Below are 21,936 nucleotides of genomic sequence, written 5' to 3'. Positions count from 1 at the left end.
ACTAACCCCTGGCGCCTTGGAGTAAAAAGTCGACGCAATATCCCCTATTACATGGAACTTGAACTAAAAACAAAAATAAGACCCCAAAAATGGTATCAGCAATTTGGCATTGTTGGTACCTGAAAGCAAGTTATATGAGGTGCGCTGTATTTAATGATAGACAATCTTGTTGCGGAACAAAATATAAAATTCCGATTCTAAGTCGTGCAGAGTTCAACGTAAATATCATAACAATTGCCCGTTATCAGAGTGTTTTAAACAAAAAAAAAGCATCATGATCGCAAATCGATTTTTTCTTTTCCGCATTTTGTTAATAACAAAACATGCTGTTGCAGCCAAGATAAAAAGACAACAATATCCTACGATTGTTATTCATTACCATGTTTCAAATTAATAATATTCTTAAAAACGTTACATTTATTATTATTTTTTTAAGTTTTCGCTTTTATATTTCATATAGATAAACATGCGAATATTGTATTTTATTGTCAACATGCAGGCCTTCCTCATCGATCATTTGATTAGTTTCTCAAAAACCGAGAACACACAGCAAACCAGAGGGCAATAACATGTGGAAATTTTTAAAGTTATGTTTCTATAAACGTCCACATAAATAAGGTTACCCAATAGAAGACATACACAAAGTACTCCCTTACAGTAAATTACACATCTGATTTTTAATAAAGATAATTTTATGCCATTTTGTCAAAGAGATCATTGTGAACCGTATGACTTCCCCATCTTTCCGTGCTTGGCAAGTTTTCGAACAAAATGTGTACAGGACAGCTTTAAGATGCTACATTGTAGAAGACGTATATACAATTTTACATAAAAAAATATCTTAAGTTTGTGCCTTGTGGTTTCAGATGATATTTAATAAATTATTTAAAGTGCATTTAAAGGCCATTGAAATAATTGACTCATGGGGTTCGGCATAATTTGATCCAAAACGCAAATGTATTGTATGATCCCAGTGAATTTATTTCATCCCAGATGCTTGATTTGATCAAAATAAGTGCAGTTTTTTTAAATAACAAAATCAAAGCTATGAGTCTGAGAGAGTTATTTCAGGTTATTTCAGGGGATAACATTGCTTGATATAGATTTATAAGTCTATATAAGTCATGTCATTCCCTGGGTTCTGGCTAGTATTGATCACAGAACGATCAGTAGTATTAACCCATTTATGCCTAGTGGATTTTCCCATTCTTCTAAATTGGATCAATTTATTTCCAAAATTAGGGATGTCTAGTATATTTATTTCTATATTTAGAATATTTCTTACATAAATTCCTTTAAGCAAATAGCGCAGACCCTGATGAGACGCCGCATCATGCGGCGTCTCATCTGGGTCTACGCTGTTTGCCACGGCATTTTTTTTCTAGACGCTAGGCATAGGTTTATAAAAAAAAAGAGGCACCATTGATACTTCATGTCAGGGTTTGATAAAATCTGCCAAGCGGTGTAGTGGGATTTGTAGTTTGAATAAACAGTTTACTGACGACGGAGGGGGCACGATGCATGGCGGACACAGGACGATAGCAAGTCTCAACCTGTGCTTTTACAAAGGTGAGCTTAATTTAAGAAAGACACAAACATATAAAACAGCGAACATTTTATGAATGATACAGTGTTTTATCATAAATAGTATAGAAAAATATTTTTTATTAACAGTCATATAACTGATTTAAAAGTGAGCACTATTCATTTGTAACAATAATTATGTATATTTTAGATACAAAAGATGAAATTCAATCACCAACAAATGACATGGAAAAGTTGTAACGATACAAATATGTTATAACATGTAAATAATAAACATTTCATTAAAAACATTACTACACAGTACTTAATATTACATGACTGCGATACATGAACGCTAATTACTCATAATTAGTAAAAATAATATAAACGATCAACGTATATATCCTAAAACAATGGGGGATTAAACAGCGAACACTACACAATGTTAAAGCAAAACATGATAAAATGTTGATCCTTGTATACGGGATAATGAAGTTTTGCTCGTTAATCAATAATAATTGCTTATAATCTTGACCACGGTGTCCATATCAATGTAAATAACTGAGATAATACTTAATTAATTTTGGATGCAGATACGTTTGCAATACGAGGCTTATGAAGCCTAAACATGGCCTCCCATACAGTAAAACCATATCAGGTCGTTTTTATTATGTCCAAATTGAGGATCGGGTTTTCGTTTTAAGCAAATACGCTTACCTGTCCTCAACAGGAACATTTAACCCAACCTATTTATTGAATTATTTCTCAATTCGTATCTGTTTTTTTAAAAGATGGTTGAATTTTATCTAAATACATTTCGTCAGAGTTAATCGCAATCGTGCTTTATATAGTCACTATTTAATAATATATATAATATTTGTTTCATGTATCTCATTGAAAAGATAAAGCTAAAACTTATTGCACGCAAGTAATATATGTCATATATATGCTATAGATTTTAATATACACATTTATCAAACGTTACTATTAAAACACATAATCTTATGAGTATATATAATTGAAATAATTAGATCACGTATCCAAACTCGGAGTCTTTGTATGAAAGCTAATGAACGGCAACTCTGTATTGAAAAATGTGCAATGTTTATATCACTATTCAATTTATGTCGTCATGGTATAATATATTTGTGTCTCGCCGTTTCAGACGATGGATATGGAGTCTTCCGATTGCCGAAGCAGTGGCTGTTTCTCTTCCGGTTTAGCCACCCTAGTGGATCTACCATTCTAGATGCGCTCTTCTGCCAGCTTTTTCGCGTCTGCGCGCGCCTTCCTGGCCTCTGTTTCCTCTCGCATGTCACTGCATCAAATAAAGTAAATGAATTTCCGTATCTTAAAGCAAAATATGAAATATGTGCATTAACTTGAATGCATGCACACTTTTTTTCTTAGTTCCTCTTCAATTAAATTTCTTTATTAGAGTAACTACCTAGAGCAAAATTAAAATGGCAAGCACGTTACTCCATAAAAATATTCATATTAGGATCGTTATAATTATAGGAGTCAGAAACGAAACGAAACGAATAAATTACTAGCGGCCACACGTTGAAACGGCCCCTAAATGGATATTAAGGCCATATGTCAAATTATTATTCATTATTTTGATATATTCTTTACTTGTCGAATGTAATTAACTTCATAAAAATAACGGATTCTTATATCGCCCAGAATATGTTTCAATGTTTTGAACTTAAACATTATATTCTTCGAACAGTGAACCTGTTATTGTTTAAGCGATAATGTAACATAATTCATTATTCATTATACAATTTTAAGACCAACTGAATAGTCAATTTAAAATAGGTAGGTTAATTCATATAACAAGTATGTATGCTATGAGTTCGTGTAGCGTTTTACGGCTTAATAACCGTTACTGAACATACCTTATTAAATTATTATATACCTATACATATCCGTACCAAAATATTGGGGGTGTTAAGCGATTGGATAGTAATTCCAAATTTCACAGTACGAAATATTTTCCCGTATTGAAAAGTTCAACAGCAGACTACTTATTATGGGCAATATATCTTACATATCCGTAACACGACATTTTCATGACCGATTGAAATATAATCTTTATTTATAAGAGTATAATTTTTTATCGGTAAGTAGGTGAACGATTAAAGGAATATTACATGCCAGTGGTGTCCCGGTGTGTTTTCTCGACCTCGTTAATTGTGAGATATTGTATTCCGTTCACCCTGCGGGCTTATGGAGTATCACATGATATACGAAACTTGTGTGAAACAACCCACCGAACCACCAACCACTGTCAGAAATATTCCCAATTATTTGCTTAATCTATTCCTCAACTTAAAAGGTTACAAGCAGAAGAAGTATTGTTTCATGAAAAAAGGAATGTCGTCAAAATACGTGCACAATAAAGATATTAAACGTTAATAACAAAATTGCATATATCTACGTCAAAAAGTGTGTTGTTGGTGGTGTTGTTGTTGATATTGTTGTTGTTGTTGTTGTGTTTGTTGTTATAACTTAGAACCGATATAAGGCCTTTTATTTTGAAAGTAAAGATCTATGTATATAATATTATTGTTTAAACAGACTATAACAATACCAGTCATTTAGAGCCCACGCGGTGCGGTATTTAGCACCAAACCGGTAGGGGCGCGTGCCAGGAAGTGTGTGGCGGTCGTAATGCGGTGAATGATCATGGCGATAAACTGGATAAAAAGCACAAAGCTGAATACCACAAGCACTACCAGACCTGAAAAACAGAAATTGACTATTGTATTAAGTAGCAGATAAGGAATTGTTTTCTATTTGTATTGACACTCATGTACATTGTTGTCACTTTACACGTTCTTGCTGGTTGTTTTAAACGTGCATACATTTTGTTAAAGAAAACACTTTTTACAAACCATGGTTGTGTTAATTAATAAGTATACGGAAGTAAAAAGAAAATTATGGTAAAAGTAAAATACCAGAACCTACAAATGATTCGATAGATGATTTAGAATGAAGAGTGAACATTTTGTTAGTAAAATGTTAAGCTGGGATAATGCCCATTCACAGTATCGATCGTGCATTGCATATCTGTTAAAAAAATAATGTATAAATATGTCATATTTTATATAACGGTGTTAATAATTACTTTTATTAACATATCAATCTTTTGGGAGATAACTCTTTCGCGCTTACCGACTGGATTACTGCTGGCGACACTGAGTAGCTTCCCCTGATCAGAGAGGGTGTAGATTAGGACCATCCAAAGTGTGTTGAACACAGCCAGAATGAAGATCCACTTATTTCGCAACTCTCTCAAGTCACCTGAAACCAAAAATCACATTTATTGACTTCAAAAACGCATTTGATCACGTTTATTGGTTGCCCGAACGGATTAAAAATTTTATTCATGGGATTACTAAATTAATGCTTTCCCATTTTAACATATTGTACGACAATGCTTTAGTACTGTGACACACTCAAGTCCAATTTTATTAGTTTATTTTTCCGAGAAGGTCAACCTCGTTCGCCTATGAACTTTTCAGTCTCCCTCGATGACTTAGTTAAACACGCGCACAATGGCGCTCGTCTTGTTCAGCGGACACAATCTGCTTGATATTGTATTATAATATTTAAGCGATGATTCGTTAAAATGCTTTTCAATCAGTTGTTATAATTGAAAACCGATTCATGCGAAGAATAACAAAATTAATGGACTGTCACTTCGATGCCGAAAATGGCCAATAATGACGTTCTACATGGTGACAGTTTATAATTTCATGAATACATATATAATCTATAATTGTCTGCTTAACATATATTTCAAAAGATTAAATAACGCTCTCGGGCAGCTATAAAGTCATAATGAAGTTGAAATAACATACGTTTGAGGATGATGTTCCGTAAATTGTCATGCTTTTTTAACTAGTACTTGTTTGTACAGTTTTGGATTGATATATTTCGCGTGTCCACGTTTATTCATGTCATTTGAAAATCCATGTTTAACATTTGCGTCACATGTAAGAGTGATTTCGCCCGTCAGTGAAAAAAATGCACAGAGTTATTCCCCTTATATACTAACGTTTAAGATCTTCCTCAAGTCCATACGCAGTGGACTGGGGCAAAAGACACAAATTTTGAAGCGTCTGCCAGAATTCTTCCTCTTCCGGCTGGTGTTCGCGCATCTTGTGCAAGACAGATTTCTTTAAACGTTGTCCTACCTCAAGAATCTTCCGTTCACCTGAAATTAAGAGTCATTGCCCATAAAAGCCAATCTCTCGAAACGAATTAGAAACGACGGTCTTTTTCTTACGATCTTCAATGTTGAGGAGGGAGAAAGCTAAAATGAAAAGGTCAAAATTAAGAAATATAATAAGTAAAACTGTAACGCATTAAGAGGAAAGTATAAAAATTATAAGGCAAATTGGAAAATGTTCCTTAATACCAATTTATATGTCTGACACTTCCAGTGCCCTAATTATTTTAATCGGGGACCGAATACCAGTTTTTTTTATACTTAAAAGTGTGCAAAACACATAGTTATATCTCCGGTGGTGGTACAGTTTCGCACTTTGGTGTCAACCGAACATTGGTCATCAACACCAAAGTTCATCCTCCTCCTCCTCATTTTCCTCCTCTTCCTCAGCATCATCATCACCATCTTCATCATCATCGTCATCACCATCATCAGTCATCGTCATAGTATCATCATGTCTTCATGATAAACATTTTGTGATGCCATCACCATCAAACTCAGCTCATCATTCCCCCCTCCTCATGATTATCATCATCATCATTAAAATAACTATAATCAGATTATCAAACTCCCAATCAGCATTTAACAGCAATAACCAGTAAAATAGATTGGATCCATGTAAACTTCACCAATACTAGAGCTGTATTAAGTCATAAGCACTCTTATGAATTTCGTGCAATATCGCCTTATTTCGTACATATCCGTCACTCCGAACGTTATCGGGATATGTGCGGAAAACTACGAATATTCGATAAATACGCTATGAAATACAAATGTAGGACCCGCAAGCTAAATAAACAACTGAAGCAACGTTGAAGAGAATGATTGCATAGCATTGAACAAGTCTGTAGATGAAATCATGACATTACAGAGAAAATAAATTTCTATGATGATTGAGACCGCCATTTGTGAAAAAAAATTCAACAGACGCTATAACATTGAAAATACTAATAAATGTTACTGTTTTGTCGAATTTTCGATCAGCAAATCGGTGTGACTGTGTCAAAATGTGGATTAAAACCAAAGTAAGTGCTGTGAACTGGGCAGAGTTAATGTTTTTTTCCGCGATATGGTAAATAAATAAATGAGATTTTTGTTATCGGTGTTAAATATTAAGACACATTTTTTTGGATGTTAGGTAATTAAGTACCGACTGATTTTTCTAATAAATTGCGCAAACACAATGTCTTACCGGATGTTGGGTTCCTCAGTTTGGCAATAGCTTGCATCAGCCGTTTGATGTGACCTAGAAGTGAATTATTTGACATTAATGATTACGACATAACACACAATGTGGTACAAATGTTGAGAAAATATACAGATACGATTAGTAAGATATATATTGTAAATTTGACGAACACACACCACCAGTCATTTCGGGAGACAAGTATAAAGTGTGCGTATTTGTTTCTTGTGAGATTTGCCTAGTTGACGGTATACATTATCAAGGCGTTAGTCAATAAACAAGCGTATCAAATCAAAGTGGTTAACACGTACTTAACGCATGTACTTATGGCATTTACGGACCACATGTTTGATTCCAAAGTATTTGTTGTGGAAATTTGTTCAATCCAAACTACGCACAAACCGCACGACCGAGTATGGAAGTGACCACACGTACCCACGATAATTTATTTGACATATGTACGTACCTAATTTGGTGATTTTCAGCTCCGTTTCTATGTCTTTTCGAGAGAAGGACTTCAGTATCTGGAAAATTGAAATAAATGGGCCAATGACCTTTTTACGCAACCTCTATACAAATACAACATGGTTTTATTACTCATACGTGTCGCTACTTTCTTCAAATCAAGTAACATTAAAAATATTATGTGATTTTATTCGTGCGGACTCCATTCGTCATCTGAGGACGTTATAAAGTACACGTGGTGCTAGTAATGAACTACTAATCCTTGGAGGCAAAAAAATGCCTTACCACACGTTATGCTTGTAATGTAATACTAATCCTTGGAGGCAACAACGTGTGCCTTACCACACGTGATGCTTGTAATGTACTACTAATCCTTGGAGGCAAAAACGTGTGCCTTATCACACGTGATGCTTGTAATGTACTACTAATCCTTGGAGGCAAAAACTTGTGCCTTACCACAGGTGATGCTTGTAATGTACTACTAATCCTTGGAGGCAAAAACGTGTGCCTTACCACACGTGATGCTAGTAATGTAATACTAATCCTTGGAGGCAAAAACGTGTGCCTTACCACACGTGATGCTTGTAATGTACTACTTATCCTTGGAGGCAAAAACGTGTGCCTTACCAAACGTGATGCTAGTGATGTACTACTAATCCTTGGAGACAACAACGTGTGCCTTACCACACGTGATGCATATGATGTATTACTAATCCTTGGAGGCAACAACGTGTGCCTTACCACACGTGATGCTAGTAATGTACTACTAATCCTTGGAGGCAAAAACGTGTGCCTTACCACACGTGATGCATATGATGTATTACTAATCCTTGGAGGCAAAAACGTGTGCCTTACCACACGTGATGCTTGTAATGTACTACTAATCCTTGGAGACAAAAACGTGTGCCTTACCACACGTGATGCTAGTGATGTAATACTAATCCTTGGAGGCAAAAACGTGTGCCTTACCACACGTGATGCATATGACAAAGATCGTGACTATGTCATGGATACTGCATGAAAGTGTATGGTAATATACCGTGAAAACCACTTCATACCACACGCAACATACCTCTATATCTTTAGAGGAGTTAATGTGCTCCTGTTTGAAGTTGGTCGTGTACATTTCCAGGCCAATTTTCGTCAACCAACTTTTGACGTCTTTCTGTAATCGCAATTGCATTTTTAAAATTCAGCGCGTGGCATACCGTATAATTGGTAAGGATTTTGGAATAAGTCTTGTTATTAAATGTCCATTGAAAGCTATTAAAACATCAATAAGCACGTACCAAAGAGCCCGGACATCCGTTTAATCTTATGGTTGGATAGTAAATATTGTCAATTTAAAATAGCACATCAGCGCGATTGCTACGTTTGATCGATGTATCCTGATGCCAACTTCAACAGTAAGCGTTTGACAAATCAATTAAACGTCGCAAGCATGCTTTGCATATGAATATGATTTTCGATACCGGTACATCCGCAACAATCTCGTAGTCTGGGAGTGTCTTTATTTTCTCCATCAGGTAGCGTTTCTGTCCCGACCCTTTTGATCAGAAACATGAGGGTACTTTTTATTCCGTTCTTTTTAAATATTAAAATGTAGCATAGCATATACGCGATTAACCTTATTTTTTCGTAATGAATAACATATGAATATTTGTTTTCTTATATTCCCCGTTGTTTGCGTTCCTTGTGTATCTTAGATACGGAGATTTATTTACACTTTTGTAAAGTAGTAACATTAGGAAAAGAATTATTGAGATTAATTAAAGAGTAAAAACTCAGAAAAATACAATAACAGTTTTAGCTCGGTTTGTAAAAGCTTATATGATATTAAACTATATAGGGTGACACGTAAAAATCGGTCATAAAACGGTACCGATCATTGTTAAATTAGAGTTCATTTTCATTGTACGATAACATAATGGGAGACATGACCAAAACAATAAAGAGCGGAAAACCGCTCAAAATCTCATTAAATTTTAACATTTATACACATGTACACTTACATTTGAAAATAAAATGTTCTGAAACGATCATAGAAAATCTACATAATTGAACGACTTTGAGTTTATTTTACATGTGCATTTGCCTAATCAAAAGTCGAAAACACATTTTTTAACGTCTGAATCTGTGTCTATATAGAGTTCTCATAAACACTGTTTGATACAAATGTAAATTTCAGTGTCACGAAACAAAGAGTATTGCTAATGCTTACTTTTGATACCCATATCTGTAAGCTCGTTGTCTGTCATTTTGCTGATGAAGATGGTGTTCTCAAATCCGTATTCTTTAAACTTTTGAACCACGATGTCCTGGAATGATAATGTAAATAGTCCTTAAAAATACTAAGTTTATTCAGCGGCAGCTTTGTAACGTTAAGGTCGTCCTCGGAATAATTATTACCAGAAACATAAAAAGCATGATCATAATCGTATTTTTCTTTTTTACCATTACTAATATCAATAGCAACCATGTCATTTTCACCGTAAACGTTATCACAACTGTCTTCGTAATTACTTATAAAATAATGATCACCCTCAGCAACACTACCAACAAAATTAATTGTTGTCAGGTTTTTCACGAAAAATGTTAACATAATAATCGTCAAATTGATCTTTAGTTCTTGATTTTACATAAATGACAAGCTTAACCCATTTATGCCCAGTGGACTCTCTTATCCTTCTAAATTGGATCGATTTATTTCCAAAATTAGGAATGTCTATTATATTTATTTCTATATTTAAAATATTTCTTACAGAAATTCCTTTAAGTAAACAACGCAGACCCTGATGAGACGCCGCATCATGCGGCGTCTCATCTGGGTCTACGCTGTTTGCCAAGGCCTTTTTTCTAGACGCTAGGCATAAATGGGTTAAACACTTCATATAGCAAAAAACAGGGTCCTAAGATGGAGATTGCTGGTGTCAATGCCAATTTTCATAGAACTAAAGCCATGTGTCGGACCCCATCCCTGAGTCATTTATCTACACAAGATTATAATTATATGATTTCGTGACCAGAACAACACATAAGATAGAGACAAATGCTACATGCATTTACAATCATTAACATACGCAATCTTAAAATTATTTTTATTATTAACATCGAACACTAAAAAATATAAACATGTACATTCACTTACGTATGCATCAAAGTCAGGCGTCAGCCATTCTTCCACCTTTACACCTTCCTCATTGTTTATCTTGTCGTCGTCCTCTTCCGTATCCGAGAAGCTTTTACGGGCATCATCTACCTCGTCTACAAACAACATTTAAACCGCGCTCTTGGAAAACGGGGCTTAGTACATATGCGTTTAACGTTGTCCCAGATTAACCCGTGCAGTTCGCACAGGCTATTCAGGGACGACACTTTCCGCTTTTATGGAATTTTTCGTCTAAAGGAAGTCTCTTTTAAACGAAAATCAGATCAAGACGGAAAGTGTCGTTTCTGATAAGCCTATGCGGACTGCACAGGCTTATCTGGGTCAACAGTTAAGAGATAAAACACGTTTTCGAGGGCATGATCATCTGCAGGCGCTCGAAAAATTCGTTTCTGCCTGAGTGCGCGCGGTCGAAAAATCCGTTCCTGCCCGAGTGCGCAGCAGGAACGGATTTTGAGAGCGCCCGCAGATGATCATGTCCGAGAAAATGTGTATTTTTGCTATTTTTGCATAAACAAATCACACATACCAAAATTAATTAAAGTAACATTAAAAACAATATGTCTTGTTCATTCGACATCGACATAATAATTCGATTATTTCATATGACGTCATACAGTTCAAGATTGTGTTTTTCATATGCCTCACTCGGTCATCATCTGAAATGACGAGGCTTTACCTTCGGATACTTAGGCAGTTTTCAATTTAAAACGTGTTTCAACAGTGGATTAATGCAAAGGTGAAATGCAGCCGGGCAAAGTAAGAAATGAGGAATTATTTTGGAATTTACTGGTCGTGACTGATAAATATATCGTAGAATAAGTAATTGTTTTCATACCGGAGGTTTCTTTCGTACAAGTCAATCTTATTTCGTTCCAACTAAATTTTCTAAAAATTAACACTGCCAACATATTGTCACTGAAATATTTCAAGCATACAGCAGGAACGTTGACGGTACATAAACACTTACATTTACAGCATAGTTTTTTGAAAGTGTTGAGTAAATAACTTAACTTCATTGACGTCGCCAATAAATAAAGCTGTTGTCAAGAGAGTGCAGCTGGTATAATTTGAAAAGTGGATTGAAATTGTCATTGCCTTTATCCCTAAATGCATGAGGAAATTGGTGCTTATTCAGTTCCCCATTTATGCTTGGAAAGTCGTCGAAGGCTGGAGTTCTTAACAAAGTTCAAATTAACTTCATTGAATCCAATGAAAAATGGGCAGTTACTGCGAGTGGACCAGTTTATGGATATGACAAACACATAACAAGCCCTCCTTTTACCAAGTGTCCGCACTCCGCCAGAGGGCATTATAGATAGAGTTTATGCAATAATATAAGCACATGCATAAAACTCCGTTTTCCCAGATTGAGGCGCATTTGTTTGGAAATTTCGCAGTATTGAACGGTTTGCCCCGAACTTTTTAGCCCGAGACTCGTGATCTCGACTTAATTATTTTCAAATAAAGTATTTCTTCACCAGAAAAACGTTTACTCTGTTACTCTATTCACCGCCATAAAAGCTTTATAAATACTGCCCTTCGTTTAGTTTAACTAACCATATGCTTCATGAATGCTCGGCAGCCCGGCTTCAGATGTGTTCAACGTTCTGAAATTAGTTTATAATTAAAGACGTATACAATGGACAATTTGTGTTCCTAAATCCAGTAATTGTATCATTCTAATTATTTTATAAGCGTATGAAAAATATTAATATACAGACGAGTACGTATATAATCATTCTAATAAATGTATAAAGAAAAGTTAAACTAAAATAATATATAAACCACGTGATTTCATTTGCATGAACATTCCATTATATCGTCCTAAAATGTTTCATAAATGTGTCGCAATACTGAATACGAAACAGGCAGTCAAGCTCAAACATGTATTGAATAGTTGTTGCGCACGGGTTCAAAGCGAAACCTCTAAAGTACTAACATGATTCAGTATTGATGTATTATATACATTATTACGAGTAACACTATGTTGTTGGTTTAAGTTTATATTCCGATATCTTACTACATTTATTTAAGTCCGAATGAATTTTTTTTCAAAAGAAGACTAGTGTAAATTATTTGAAAAAAAAAGTCTTGATTTTTACTTGCAAAAGTTGTCTTAAAGTGATATTATTGGCATCTCATAGTTTATAGATGTCTATCGCAACCGTTGTTTATTTTTGGTGTTTTCACTTCATATACACTTGTATTTGTTAATTCAGCATCAACATACTAAAACAATATCCCGGAAAGACAAAAATAATGCATTTGAATATCAAACGTACTTTCGTTTTACAACTGATCATGCATGTACGACGTGAACCTAAATTTAGTTTTAGTGCAGATTCGTTCATACGACACAAAGACACAATGTTGTTTTACGGATTATTTCGGCTTAGAGGACTGGGTGAGTCACGTAAGAATCTCGCATATAAAATATATTTTATAAACAACTGGTAGCAAGTTGAGTTGCAGATAATTTTTCAGTAACCACATTTAAACTAACTTTTTTGACCTGTTAATTCTTTTCACCTCAATTCAACGGTGAAAAATGCCCATAATATCACTTTAATTGCCTTATGAACAAGTTGCGCTTTAACGGCCAGTACCTGCCTGTAAGGCGAAGGCGATTTTTTGCTTTGTTCCAAAATGAAACCCGTAAACATATTGCATGGCGGTTTATTAAAGGTATGATTTTTTGTATGGTCAGAAAGGAACTGTATTTTTATATTTGGGAGTCAACATGAAACTCATCATAAAGAGATCATCTGGGCATTTCAACGGTTTTGTATCTTTTTCCCTTTGAATTCTGAAACGTAGTATAACAATATTTTGTCAAACTAATTTGTCCATCAGTCATATGTGAGTTGAATTCTCAAACTTAGTATAGTATAACAATATTTTGTCAAACTAATTTGTCCATCAGTCATGTGTGAGTTTGTTTTATAATGTAGTATTTACACAATTCTAATTGAATTTAAACAAAGTAATTGTATTTAAGATTCGAACGTATAATGAGTCTAGAAAAAATACTATTGGTGGAATAAATAAAATAGCAAACAAAGCAAAAAAATTATCTTTTAGTTTACTGACGGACTTTTGGTTGAGATGTTATGCAAACTTAGACCTTCAAGCTAATTTTTTTTTATCATTAATTTGAAGAACACATCGCTTTAGAATGTTTTCCAATACTTTCGATACCTCGCTGTCTTGGCGTCGGTATTGGTTTCCGACGATTCAATCACGGATCCGCTGCGCGACATCGGCTTCCGAACACCCGCCTCCGTTTGGCTCTCTACTGACCTCGTCTCACGACGAGTGAAACAACAGCTAAACACAAATGGACTATTATACAAGCTTGATTTACAGTATGAAAGATATCTAAAAGATAAACATGTCTGAGTGTAATAAATATCATATGCGTATTTACACATATCATTGTTGCATATTTCTAGAAAAATTACACGGTATTACACTTGCATCATATTAATTTTCATTTTGAACGCGAAAATAAAGTATGCATCTTGTTAATAATTTCCTGATATCACGATAAAGGTCACTTACATATGTTTTGTGAGTGAATGTCTTATTTGTATAAGTAGAGCTCAAGAACAATATGAATCATAATATATTAATAAAAACAAATATTTAGTTTTTACCTCATACGACGATAACATATTCACGTAAGCCGGTATTAAAAGTAGATAATAGCACACATTTTTTAGACTTATGGTACCCATAATAAAAGAAGCTTTTCTTAATACACACTTCGTAAAGGTTCTTTTAAGATGTAATTAAATTGCCAAACTAAGGTGGGTAAACTCAAACCAACACTGAGTGTCACTTCTCAATCCGAAAACACTGAATACACAATTCTTAACACTATTCAACACCTAAACTACGGTGGGTGAACTCACAAGAACACCTCCTTGAACATTGCTGTCAGTCGGTCCTGCCAGTTCCGGTGTGCCACGCGCACTGAGTGCTCTTCAACCTCTCGAGTTCCTAAACAGAAACATCTTGAAAAATACGTTTTCAAAATGTATCAAAACTGTTTCTACACGAAACCAGAGTTTTTTCGTATATCGCACTGTACTAAGATACATTTAGACCAACAACGAAAACATTTATTTTTCTCATGCCATTTACCCCAAAATGAATGAAGGAAGGAGTTTTTTTTACAATTGTAACAACGCCAATTTCCAAGTTCAGTCTTTGATTTAAATATACAAAAGGCAGTTATTTAAAATTATAAAAACATATTAGTATTCATCAAATTTATAAATGCTAGTTAAGCGCTCTTAGAACAACAGGTCTCTAATGTTGAAAGCCCAGGAACGCCTTCGCAGGTCGTCTAGGAATTTTATTATTGTTATAAAAGTTTCCTTGATATCTTATCTTGGCATTTGTAGTAATTTTCCCAAGTATTGTATTCATTTTGTATAGTATTCAATATATATATAGTGCAGACGACCTTATTCGCATTTTACAATACTTGAGTTTATAATAGAATTACCGCCTAACGTATTTCTGTTTAAGGCCTTTCAATAATTTCGCAATATGCAGTGACCCGAATGCTCCCCTATAATTACAAGGATCATGCCCGCTTTGAAGATTGGCGAAATAATACGTTCACTCTAAGAGTCGAACCTCCGTCTAGAATTTCATTAAAAAGCTTATGCAAAATATGCTATCTTTCTTCGTATTTATTTTAAACTGTTGCTAATAATAGGAAGTAATAACGCTCTAACAACAAGAGCACCGCCTTGCGGGTGCAGACCGCTCATCTATTTTCTTGTTAAAGGTGAAGGGACTCTCATTTTCAATCACACAGGAGGGGGGGGGGATTCCGGTGGGGGGGGGGATTCTTGGGTGCGATGGTTGGACGGTATTTCAAACATAAAATAATAAAAATAAATAGCTGTGTTTTTTAACCATTTAAAAAATAATTGGGGGGGGGGGGTATAGTGTGAGGGTGTGGTGGTCATTTGTGAGATGATCTTACACAAAAAACAAAAAAAAAATAGGGGGGGATTCGGGGGGGGGGGAGCACGGGGGATGGATTGGGTGGAGTCTATTGTGGTATGTCAGGTAAGAGTAGTTTTGTCAAAGTATCAATCAAATCTAATCATAAATAAAGAAGTTATGGCAATTTTAACAAAATTTAATAATTTGACCTTGAGAGTCAAGGTCATTCAAAGGTGAAGGTAAAATTCAACTTGCCAGGTACAGTAACCTCATGATAGCATGAAAGTATTTGAAATTTGAAAGCAATAGCCTTGATACTTAAGAAGTAAAGTGGATCGAAACACAAAATTTAACCATATATTCAAAGTTACTAAGTCAAAAAAGGGCCATAATTCCGTAAAAGTGACATCCAGAGTTATGCAACTTGTCCTTTAACTGTACCCTTATGATAGTTTGCGAGTGTTCCAAGTATGAAAGCAATATTTATGATACTTTAGGGGTAAAGTGGACCAAAACACAAAACTTAACCAAATTTTCAATTTTCTAAGTATAAAGGGCCTATAATTCCGTCCAAATGCCAGTCAGAGTTACACAACTTTGCCTGCACTGTCCCCTTATGATAGTTAATAAGTGTTGCAAGTATGAAAGCAATAGCTTTGATACTGTAGGAATAAAGTGGACCTAAACACAAAACTTAACCAAATTTTCAATTTTCTAAGTATAAAAAGGGCACATAATTCTGTCAAAATGCCAGTCAGAGTTACATTATTTTGCCTGCACAGTCCCCTTATGATAGGTAGTAAGTTTTGCAAGTATGAAAGCAATAGCTTTGATACTTAAGGAATAAAATGGACCTAAACACAAAACTTAACCAAAATTTTCAATTTTTAAAGTATAAAAAGGGCACATAATTCTGTCAAAATGCACGCCAGACTAACTTTGCCTGCCCAGTCCCCTTATGATAGTAAGTAAGTGTACCAAGTTTGAATGCAATAGCATTGATACTTTCTGAAAAAAGTGGACCTAAACGCAAAACTTAACCAAAATTTTCAATTTTCTAAGAATAGAAAGGGCACATAATTCAGTCAAAATGCACGCCAGAGTTATCTAACTTTGCCTGCCCAGTCCTCTCATGATAGTAAGTAAGTGTACCAAGTTTGAATGCAATAGCATTGATACTTTCTGAGAAAAGTGGACCTAAACGCAAAACTTAACCGGACGCCGACGCCAACGCCGACGCCAAGGTGATGACAATAGCTCATAATTTTTTTTCAAAAAATAGATGAGCTAAAAATGGTGGGATAAAAGCGTGAACAGAGACTAGACGAAAATATTATATTTTAACGAAGATTCCGTAAGACGAATGATAATGCTGACATATTGTTTAAGCAACATTAGACGTCTTTTTAAATGTGTTTTACATTTTTCCAAAGCAAAATCAATGTTTGCTAGGCGAAATTAGAAATCACATTAGATAAAACCAACGCTTCGCTGAAGTACAAGCTCGGAATAACCCCAGAACATTCTGGCGCCTGGTGAAGGGTAAAACGGCTTAAATCAAAGACATACTGCATAAACAAACAAAAAATTGTAAACAAAGAGAGTCCAATCATATGCAGAATATGCAGTATATACGCATAAAACAGACATGCGCGGGCGTTGATTCTTAAATTGATACATTTTTCCAAACCTCAAGAAATTTGAGTGCTGTTGCAAGTACTGTAGATCAATAATATATATATTGGTATATATAATTAACCTAACGGGCAGATATTTGATTTGATTACAACTACAGTCAAAACTGAGAACAGCGGTCAGTCAATGGAAATGACCAAATTGGCCGTTGTCTACAGGTGACCGTTGTCGTCTGATCACAAATTTTAGATGGTTGTTTTTAGTATTGCTGCGTCGTTACCCCACCCAGTCGTTTGCATACAGTGTAAAAAAGGCTCATTGCTGATAACTCAGCATAATAACATACTTAACTTGCGTTGAATAATACAGAATAATATCTTATAAATTGATTTAATTCCATATTGATAAAACTAATTCAGTGATTTTATCAACGATAGTATAATTGTATAACGTACCGTTCACCCAATAGTAACGGTAACCACTGCGAATAGTTTGGCTATAACACTTATTTTTTTTACATACCCCAAGATTGGTCGGTGATGTTACATATGCTGTAGATCATGAGGATCAGATAGCCGGCGGGGATGCAGAGAAAGAACCAAAAACCGTGCAGGAGACAGCAGAACTCGCTCGGGTGCATCATGCCCGTCAGCAGGAATATGCCCACAATGATGGCAAGGTACAGAGTGGTAGGAGATATTGGGAATGATGGGTGGATCACTGAAATATGTGTGCACGGAGTTTGCAACAGAAACTCGATATATACATAACAAGTACTATTTAAGGACCATTTAATATCACATACAACGCACGGTGGAATGATTGTTTTTGTGTAAGTTTTTATTTATTTTCGCTCACTTATATTGACCAAATTCTGCGTTTTAAAGAGATATTCTTATTTACGTGTACATCTACGCCAATCACCGCTTTTGTTAAAATAGGGCGATGTATTAAATTAACTGTAACGCAATGTTTTATTTTCACGTCAACTTTTATCTACCCTACTTACACGCTGCATCGCTCGCCTTTGAGATGTCTTTGGCAACCTGAACAGCGGTTCCCACCATCACCGCAGCCATGATGATGGCGTACACGAATGTTAACAATTTCGCCGTCTGCGATTAAACAAATAGTTAATGATTAACTATGTGATCATGATCGCAAACGATTCAGTATTGGATAGTATCGTTTAAAAGACTTACAACAATAATTTCCTGAAAGTCAACGGTTGTTTGCGAAGTTAATATTAAGTATGGAACGAAAGAAAATGAATTTAAAAAGTTGAAGAATTATTATTAATTTTGTTGTGTTATTAAGTTTTTACAGCATTTTTGTAACATATGCTATATTTCTGGATTGTGATTGGTCATTTTGATCCTCGTTTTCACAAAATATAGTACCATATTTCCATAAACATGTATACTTATTGCCGTCCCTCTGACCGAGCTTACGCCATCAATAAATGGATACATTCAATATTTGTTTAGTTATATGTTCATGTAAGTTCCTAACCTTAATCTCCATTTTCGAAAAAATCATTAAACGTACGAGAGCGTACATCACTGTCACTATCAACTGTATAATTACTACAGCCGAAGAACTGATAAAAGAGTATTTGACGACTTAAATATATTAAAATATATATGGGCCGTGCTCTGTGAAAAGTGGGTTCAATGCATGTGCGTTGCAGTCCGCACAGGCTAATAAGGAACGACACTTTCCGCTCTTATTGTATTTTTCGTTTAAAGATAGTCTCTTCTTAGCAAAAATCCATTTTAGGCGGAAATGTCGTCCCTGATAAGCCTGTGCGGACTGCATAGGTTAATATGGGACGACACTTTTCGTACGTGCATTAAACACCCTTTTCACAGAGCGCGACCCATATTAAGATACGTTACTAACATTGAGCTGCGTTTTCGATGACGTCGTAAGACAAATCACGGCGTATAGCACCGTCACTATCAGCTGTAGTATCACGGTCGTCGTAGAGTTTACATTCCATGCATACGTCAAACCGCCTGAGACAAAACACGTTTTTATTGTATTCATATGATATTGTTGTGTGTCTTTCATTGTTAATAATATTTTTTTTGAAGAGAAACACAGTTTAATGTTGCATAGTGCTTTCATCAACACTTGGTTTATTTCTTGTGTATTCATTTTCATGTAAAGACATAACCCGAAACAAAAATATCCCCTATTCAGTTCGCACGGCATATCAATGACGACATTTTTGAATCATGGATACTACATCATAACATAAACACGTTCTTGATATACAATACGTATTCTAACTTCAATAATTTCCACTGTAAAATACAACATATTGGATATTAATTATGCATTTCGCAGAATGAATTCCGTTTTTGTACTAAACGCTGTAATGCGTTATCGAAAAACACTGTACATCCCGAGTGACCTTGGACAACCACTGTCACACGAAAAGACACTATACGTCATACGAAGTTTTCATGCGCGTCTTTTTATATTTGTTTGTCTGAGTTGTTATTGTACCGAAGTCGAAAAAATCGTTGATTTCAATTGTATTTTCTAGTTATTTTATCGTACGTAGGTATTATAATAAATAAAATATTGCAATACTATGGTGTTACTGCCTATTAATCGCATGAGTTAATAGTGTTATAATGTATTCCACGAGCGCCAACGGAAAACCACAGTCATGTTATATTCTCTACATATATGTATCAATTGGTGTACATATACACGCGTGAATCTGCATTTTTGTAGCTCTTCGACCGCGAAAATTGCAACACAAATTGTACACAGCACGATTTAAGGTTACTTTATTGTACTGTTACCTGTGACCACGAGAATGATGGAGCTGGGTCCAATCAGAGTGGCAAAAAGGAGCACAGCTTGATATAGCAGGAACACGACGGAAACTCGGGGATTCAGTCTCGAGACTGAAAAGGCATTGTAGTATTTTTCGAATCTCAAATAACTTTTCTTACCGACCAGTTTTATAGTGTTTTACCAACTCTTGTACTTTTACAAGGTACACTTCACTGTAACTATTCGTCGCTATTTAACAATACGTTATACATATTTTCGCCGTGGTTCAGACGTTCAAGGGACCAACATGCAAACTCGTTGTCAGTGAATTTTACCGGGAACTACTTTATGTGTCCGTAGTATTGTTACTTTTGTGTAACGTCTTTTAACCACTGACTACTTAGTTGGACTCAAATATTGATCGCTTGTCACAAGCACCAACTTATTTTTTGTTGATACTGAAAGCAAAAACTTACTTTGTGTTGATATTTTATGTTGTTATACTTAAATATATGTAGTTGTGTGTTTATTACAATGGCTTATGGTGTTTTAATTTCGTTGGATATTCATTGAACTTCTTTCTTGACTGCAACTCTTTCGTTTTAGAACGCTCGGCTGTTCTAATGTTGTCTGATGTTAAATAAGGGACAGTTTACGTGTGCAGGATTGTATAAGGTTTAAACAGAAATACTCTCTTAGTTACGATAGCGTTTTACGAACTTACTTGTGCTCCACTCTTTCACCAGCAACATGAGGTTGGCCAACGTGGAGGCGACCCAACGGCGACGCTGTTTGAAGAATTTATCGAAGTCTTCTGGGCAATGCGTACTATTTTCTGCGGCTGCGCAGTACTCGATTCTCCATCCACTCTGCACCTGCGAATAAAAGCGATCATTTGATACTTTCCATTTTATGATAATATATTATGTGATATAATGGGCATTTTTCACGAGCTGAAAAGAATTAACAGGTCAAAAGAGTTAGTTAAAATGTGGTTTCTGACCAATTGTCTGCAACTCATCTTGCTACCAGTTGTTTATAAAAATATATTTTATATTCGATTTTTTACATGACTCACCCAGTCCTCTAAGCCGAAATGATCCGTCAAACAACATTGTGTCTTTGTGTCGTATGAACGAATCTGCACTAAAACTTAATTTAGGTTCACATCGTACATGCATGATCAGTTGTCAAATGAAAGTACGGTTGATATTCAAATGCATTATTTTTATCTTTCCGGGATATTGTTTTAGTATGTTGATGCTGCATTAACAAATATAAGTGTATATAAAATGAAAACACCAAAAATAAACAACAGTTGCGATAGACACCTATATACTGTTAGATGGCCATAATATCACTTTAAAAGAATATGTATTTCCTGAATAAACATGCTTTTAAACTCACATGTCATCAAAGGTAAATCATTTGTTAAGAAATATACGGGGAAGTCAATGTGCGTGAAATAGTATGAAGATTTTGCGCCCGTATCATACATTCCATAGGTTGATTTAATTTTTATCAACAAATATTCAGTTTAGATGCACCGGATAATGCCCAAAACATGATTGCGAAATATTGTTAATTATCTCAATTTAGTGCTATAAACGTGTGATCATAGTGTGACGGTCCAAAATCCACACTCGTGGGATCCATTTGTCCACTTAACTAAAACTATTGATATATCATATTTACGTTTATAATGAATGTGTTAAATAATAACTGATAATAAGTATCAAGTCAACCTAATTGTACCATGAGTGTGCAGAACCACATATCCTCCCCCATGTCTTTGATCAGGAAGTCAAACGCGCGTTCCACGTTCGTGGCGTACTCGGGTAGGATGTCACGGATAGCGCTGCAACGGTAGACGCTGAAACATCCGGGTGAACATAGGACCGAACCGATCACGTGTTCGGCTGCCTAGAAACAAACGTTCTGATTAAACGTCAAATCTGA

The 21,936-nt window shown here is 35.2% G+C and overlaps 1 protein-coding gene across 1 annotated transcript in view; it reads right to left on the bottom strand.

Moving 5' to 3' along the window:
- Positions 1 to 1,701: 1,701 nt before the first annotated feature.
- Positions 1,702 to 21,936, bottom strand: part of LOC127852809 (chitin synthase chs-2-like) — a 179,381-nt gene continuing 159,146 nt past the window's right edge. Inside the window, exons 16-34 of the mRNA XM_052386796.1 lie at positions 21,733 to 21,900; positions 20,702 to 20,852; positions 20,004 to 20,108; positions 19,087 to 19,202; positions 18,194 to 18,299; positions 17,707 to 17,904; positions 14,499 to 14,586; positions 13,783 to 13,911; positions 12,142 to 12,191; positions 10,564 to 10,679; positions 9,637 to 9,733; positions 8,888 to 8,961; positions 8,488 to 8,580; positions 7,417 to 7,474; positions 6,957 to 7,010; positions 5,591 to 5,749; positions 4,705 to 4,833; positions 4,121 to 4,270; positions 1,702 to 2,842 (exon numbers count right to left, since the gene is read on the bottom strand). Of these exons, the coding sequence (XP_052242756.1) occupies positions 4,128 to 4,270; positions 4,705 to 4,833; positions 5,591 to 5,749; positions 6,957 to 7,010; positions 7,417 to 7,474; positions 8,488 to 8,580; positions 8,888 to 8,961; positions 9,637 to 9,733; positions 10,564 to 10,679; positions 12,142 to 12,191; positions 13,783 to 13,911; positions 14,499 to 14,586; positions 17,707 to 17,904; positions 18,194 to 18,299; positions 19,087 to 19,202; positions 20,004 to 20,108; positions 20,702 to 20,852; positions 21,733 to 21,900 (2,034 nt within the window). The 3' untranslated portion in view covers positions 1,702 to 2,842; positions 4,121 to 4,127. The remainder of the gene's footprint in view (positions 2,843 to 4,120; positions 4,271 to 4,704; positions 4,834 to 5,590; positions 5,750 to 6,956; positions 7,011 to 7,416; positions 7,475 to 8,487; positions 8,581 to 8,887; positions 8,962 to 9,636; positions 9,734 to 10,563; positions 10,680 to 12,141; positions 12,192 to 13,782; positions 13,912 to 14,498; positions 14,587 to 17,706; positions 17,905 to 18,193; positions 18,300 to 19,086; positions 19,203 to 20,003; positions 20,109 to 20,701; positions 20,853 to 21,732; positions 21,901 to 21,936) is intronic.

Source organism: Dreissena polymorpha, chromosome 12, assembly GCF_020536995.1.
Source record: "Dreissena polymorpha isolate Duluth1 chromosome 12, UMN_Dpol_1.0, whole genome shotgun sequence".
In the NCBI taxonomy this organism is placed as follows: domain Eukaryota; kingdom Metazoa; phylum Mollusca; class Bivalvia; order Myida; family Dreissenidae; genus Dreissena; species Dreissena polymorpha.
Note: the sequence above shows the minus strand (reverse complement) of the source record. Positions and strands in the feature narration are given on the sequence as shown.